The 5,758-nt window shown below is 38.2% G+C and overlaps 1 protein-coding gene across 1 annotated transcript; it reads right to left on the bottom strand.

Moving 5' to 3' along the window:
* Nucleotides 1–681: 681 nt before the first annotated feature.
* On the bottom strand, nt 682–5,758 carry LOC113065806 (uncharacterized). Its single transcript, XM_026237332.1, has 5 exons — nt 5,709–5,758; nt 5,353–5,394; nt 4,298–4,525; nt 2,214–2,375; nt 682–1,990 (listed from the first exon to the last, which is right to left on the bottom strand). Exons 3-5 carry the CDS (start codon nt 4,440–4,442, stop codon nt 948–950), a joined length of 1,350 nt encoding a protein of 449 aa, XP_026093117.1. The 5' UTR covers nt 4,443–4,525; nt 5,353–5,394; nt 5,709–5,758; the 3' UTR covers nt 682–947.

Here is a 5,758-nt window from a genome sequence, read left to right as displayed (position 1 = left end):
TGTTCGTCTTCTGCATTACCCAAGATTTCATGAGAAGAGCATTGGTGTGTTGTTTTATCACAACTGTTGGTGTTTGTTTAAAACTACTGAGCAAATGAAGCAGCCTGACTGTCAGAGAGAAAGTAGGAAAGAACATTTTAAGGGTTCATTAGTCCGAATTAACCTACATCCTTTACATTTTAATGCAAAAATAAATACTTTTTTTTTATGATAATTTTTATTTTTTTTAACTTGTTTCTTCCTTTTGTGATGTGGCATAATGGGTAAAATTAAAGGTCATCAAGTGCCGACTTTGGTCTGGTTTGGGAATGTGTGATCTTCGATAGAGACTGACACAAATACACACAACCAGCCAAAGTTGTTTCTAAATGAAGTAGTTTCTTCTCATCGAGGCTGCAGTTATTTGATCAAAATGGTCCAAAAATTCTGAAATATTATTCTAATTTAAAAACGCGATTTTCTGTGTGAATCTGTGTTAAAGTGTAATTTATTTCTGTGATGTTCCGCTGTATTTTCAGCATCATTCCTCCAGTCTTCAGTGTCACATGATCTTCAGAAATCATGAAAATATTATGATATGTTGAAAACAGTCCAATATTTTTGTGGAAACTGATACATTTCATTTTTAGGATTGAACAGAAGGTTCAAAAAACAGAATTTATTTGATATCAATTGAAATCTTTTGTCACATTATAAATGTCTTTACTGTCACCTAATGTGTCCTTGATAAAAGTATTTATATTCTACTAAACTTAAACTTTTTGAATAGTAATCAATGTCAGTTTTCTCAAAAATATGAAATCTTCAGCACTGATAATACATATAGAAAACAGCTGTTTTAAAATGTAATAATATTAATGTATTTTGACCAAATAAATGCAGCCAAAAACATCGAAATAACTTTATAATAAATGACTCTTCTAACATCAGTCTGTACAGGTTTGCTCTCACAAGACCTCTGTGCTCTTAATGTCACACTCAGTTTCCATCGCGATCACAACTGCGTCAGTGGGAGGAGTCACAGAGGAGACAGGCCACGCCTCTTTTGTGTCCCCATCCGGTCTGGCTCTGGCGGAACAATCCGCACTATCGTGAAGGGCTTCACCCATTCCACTGGCCGACTCTGTCTGTAAGTTACCTTCTTCTTCATCATCATCCTCTTCCTCAGGTTCTACGCGGCAGCGGCAGACCTCGATGCCGGAGTCGCCGGTCAGCCGTCGCTGCTGGAAGTGCGTTTGGTCCACATCCAAGTCGCTCACGGCGGAATCACGGCGCTCCGGTTCATTGGCTGGAGAAAAGAGAGCGGTTCTGGGCGGAGACTGAGGGGGCGGGGCCTGTACAGGCTCCTCCTTCTGAGCTGCGTTAATCTGCTGCTCGGGATGAACACCGAGCGGGTCAGACATGGAGAAGAGTTGAAGAGACGATGAGGAGGTCGGTGGAGTCGGATGGCAAAGGCTGGTGATATTCTTCGAATTAGCGCCGTTTGCATCATTATTAGTACTTATAGTTTGTGATGCGTCTCCTATTTCAGTAATGTTATCTGTGCTACTACTGGTGTTCTTCACTGGTATGTTGCTGCCATTGGAAGCCAGAGGGGAGGAGCTGGGAAGCTCCGCCTCCATGACCTCGGCTGTGCTTCGTGTTGGCGATTGGCCGCCTTCGTCGAGTGGCTGTATTGGAACGCACTCTGTGTGCATGACTACTGAGTGGGCATGGCCAGGCTCGCTGAGGGAGGGCGAGGAGGCGTGGCTAGTATCGGTTTCATCCGTGAGTTGAGCCGAAGAGGGGGAGGAGCTACAGGGCGATGACGGACAGCAGGAGTCGCAGGAGCAGCTGGTGTAGTTGTCAGAGCTCTGTGATGACAACATGTGACTCGGGCCGGGGTGGGCGGAGCCTCGTTGGTAGGCGACGGAGCTGTAGGGAGGGGGCGGGGTGCTGGGTTGGGCTGCTACTTCCTCATAGGACGGCAGTTTAAGTGTGGTGAGAAAACCTGCCAATGAGAACTCACGATTAATGATAGTTTGCATCTGTAGATTCAAGAGTTAGTGTTGTGTGCAGTCTGATTTAATCTGTGTTCCTCTAAGTTTTTTTTACTGTCCCATCACTAATATTATATTATTATTTTTTATATTCTAATAAAGATAAAAGTAATTGAGTAATTTGCCTAAATAAGAGCTGTCTGTTAGGTGTGATTATGTTAAGAGTGTTCGTACTGAGGTCGAACATGGAGGACGGGTAACTGCAGGCTCCTTGATAAGCCATGAGGTTGATCTCCCTCTGTCTCTGCTGTTGTTGAACGCGCTGCTTCGCCTGACGGTGTCGATACGCACAACAGCAGCTGAACAGGATGAGCACGCTCCACAGAAGCCAAAACCCTGGAACACACACCACATGCTCACCTTCATTTAGTCAAGCTACATTACATGAGCTTTGCTATTGCATGTTGTCGCCACACAAACCGAAGATATTCTGTGACGTTTCATGCTGGTGCTGTAGACTGTATTTATGGCTTTACTTATTCACATGGCAGTGAAAAAGTACTTTTTTTTGATATGATGATTTAAGCTGGTTGTTTTTAGTATGTCTCTTTTTCCCTATGCAGCACATTTGAATGTGTTTTATACATTGAGTTGAGTTGTATTTTAAACCAGCAGTTGAGCACAATGGGTGATTGACAGGTGAGCAGGTAAATTTACATGCAAAGAAATTTTTAATTTTAAAGTGTTTTTTCAGACTGGAAGGAGGAAAACATCCTAATTGCGCATGCACTTTATATATTTGTGTCTGTAGATTTAAATTACAGAGCTTTAAAGAGTTTTATCTCCACTTCAGCAGCACTTACACACACCAAACTTAGCAGTTATATTCCTATTTATATTATAAAGGTTTTTACTGATGGCTTTGTTCATATATCAATCACTTGTGTTTATTTTGCACTTTATGTATTTGCATAGATTTCTATTACAACACATATCTGTAAAGGCAACTTTCTCAAAAACAGTTTGTTTTCTACTTCAGCAGCACTTACATACACCAAATTTTACAGTATTATTCCCAACTACATTCTGAAGGTTTTTACCGAGGGGTTTGTCAATATATCATTCACACAGAGTTTTATAACATATAATTTCTAAAAACATGGTGGAAATTCATTTTTTTCGGTCTTTTGAGAGTATTGTCTTGATTTATGGACTGATAAAAAGAGAAATTCAAAACTACTACCTACTATAAAACCCTTTCAGTGTCAACAAAATCAAACAATAATTTAGAATCTGGCTGTATCCGATATATTTATTATTTCCTGGAAATCTGGTATACAAGCGAGTGCATGTTTAATTAGATGATAATTTTTTAAAAATTTCAGAAAACTTGTAATACAAAACAATTGTCTTGATTTACTCTTTGATTTAATTTAAGTATGATGATATATATTAGTTAGAATGTTTGCCTTGCTTGAAAGGAACTTTTCTGCAAAAAAATGGAAGACTTCAAGGAATAAAGAAAGTTGAAAATGGATTGGAATGACATGATGGTGAGTAAACAACATCATTTGCATTTTTAAGGAGTATTATAAGTTACAGGGGTGCACATAAGTGGTCCGCGGTAAACAAAAATAAATATGCATAATTTAAATATGTTCTGACGGCGCATTTGCGAACCGACATGATTGACAGCTGTTAATACACAATTAGATCACAAACTGTATTATATAAGCTTTATTTTCAACCTGAAACCATAAATCTACCGCTTCAAATCACAATACAAAGCTGTGACATTCATCCACTGACGCGCTTTAATCAACAGCGCTAAACCCGGAAGCGCGTATATTTAGTTGCCGGCAACCCGTCAAAATAAAAGTCTGCTAATTTTAAGTTTGAATATGATGAAAACCCTTTTGTTTATTTATTTTAAAGCGCTTTTTTTTCCAAATTGGGGAAAACATAAAGCGATTCTTCTTAAAGAGGCAAACCAACAAAGTAGTAGTAAATATGAGTATTTTATTTTTAAGTTATTTACTATAAAATAAATGCATTTGTATTTAATACTAGGACTGCTTTTTATTTTATCACATATAATATCATCACACACTATTATTCAGTTTATTTACTATTATTTAATAAAAATAAAAAAATGTAAAAAATAAAGTGCAATAATATTATAACTATTATTATAAAAAATATTATAGTTGCATTTAATGGGTCACGCTTCTCTTCTGAGAACCAGGCTGAAAAAATGATGTGCACCCCTGATTATAAGTGATGGTGTGTATATGTGCTGAGTGAACTGCTGGACTCACACCACAGCTCGTAGTAGTAGGTGCAGCAGCCCGTCTCCTGGCAGCAGTGTCCGGTCTGACAGAGGTAACCGCTGGCACTTTTGGTGCCCGGACAGTAGCGAGGGCTTCCCAGGAGAGGCAGTGTCCTTGAGCTGTGGTACTCCATGCCCTGCTGCAGGGCGTGACGCCACCGAAACACCCGCTGCTCCTCTTCCTCCAGAACTGCTGCTAGGGCCACACCGCCTGAGCCTTACAGGAGCAGATCAGGGCATGATCTTTAAACCACTGAAATCATGTACTTTAATACATGTTTCTGTCCTAACTGTGAGAGATTCAATCAATCATACAATAAAAAGTAAACGTCTAGAGTCTAAACCCTTATATGACGTTAGCATATTTCATATTCTGGCTATTTTTACCATGCTTTCAGCTACAGATAATCTAGCACAGTATCTAAAACTAAAACCATTAAACATTTTGCTGAAATAAACTGCTGAAAATATTAAGAATTTCAGAAAAGGAAGCATTTCTCATTGTCATCTATAGGTTAAACTGATGTAAAATAACAAACTAGAAAAACACAATTATGGTAAACTTCACAATAAGGTACCATTTCTTAACATTGGTTTACTACTTAACACAAACTAAAAATGAAAAATACTTTTAAAAAACATGTTCATTTCAACACTAATACATCATTAAAACCAAAAGTTGTATGCATTAATATTATTTAATGGATCTGAGCTAACATGAACTAACAATTGCATTTTTACTTTTTAACGAAGATGAGTAAATACAGTAACGAATGCCTTGCTCATTGTTAGTTAATGCACAACAAATATTAACTCACACGACCTTATAGTAAAGCATGACCAATTACATTTCTACAGCTTTAACTCAAAATTAAAATAGAAAATATAAAGAGAATAACACGGTACTGTAGTGTACAGTGGCAAAAACAGGATTATTATTTGCAAGGGTCAAAGACAATTGAAACTAATTGAAACTAAATTACTTGCCACATTACTGCATTGAACATTATGGACATAAACACACGTGTTTGTTAGTTCCTTTACCTGGTGAAGGACACAGGTGTCCATATACGCTGTCAGGATCATCTATAAATGAGAAGAGAAAACATAATTATCAACTCTAGCTGATATTAACATCTTTTTTATCTTCAACCCTGATCTTATAAACGTGAATGCCATCCTAAAGCGTGCACAGCAGCAGAGATGCACGCGACAGATTCTGTTATATGGTCCACTATGAACTTCAAACATTAATGCAATTGTTTCTGTTTGCATATGAAACGACTAAACGGGCCCAAGCTGATGCAGAAGACATAACATTAAGCTTTAGTAATGCTGTATGCACGCGCAGTTATAATAATCGCACAGTTCAGTTGCATCGAGGATGTAAATGCACCAACCGTAAAAACGCGATGCTTTGTGTTTTTGTAGCAGTCGGCCTGGAGTGAAG

This window comes from Carassius auratus, chromosome 48 (genome assembly GCF_003368295.1).
Source record: "Carassius auratus strain Wakin chromosome 48, ASM336829v1, whole genome shotgun sequence".
Taxonomy (NCBI): domain Eukaryota; kingdom Metazoa; phylum Chordata; class Actinopteri; order Cypriniformes; family Cyprinidae; genus Carassius; species Carassius auratus.
This window is presented reverse-complemented; position numbering and strand designations above follow the sequence as displayed.

Bases quoted from the DNA above. Each gene is read 5' to 3' on its own strand.
- LOC113065806 (XM_026237332.1), bottom strand. From the start codon at position 4,442: ATGGAGTACCACAGCTCAAGGACACTGCCTCTCCTGGGAAGCCCTCGC. The intron at 2,376-4,297 runs GTGAGTCCAGCA...TGTGTGTTCCAG, and splicing joins CTACTACTACGAGCTGTGGT to GGTTTTGGCTTCTGTGGAGC. The intron at 1,991-2,213 runs GTACGAACACTC...TCTCATTGGCAG, and splicing joins GTCCTCCATGTTCGACCTCA to GTTTTCTCACCACACTTAAA.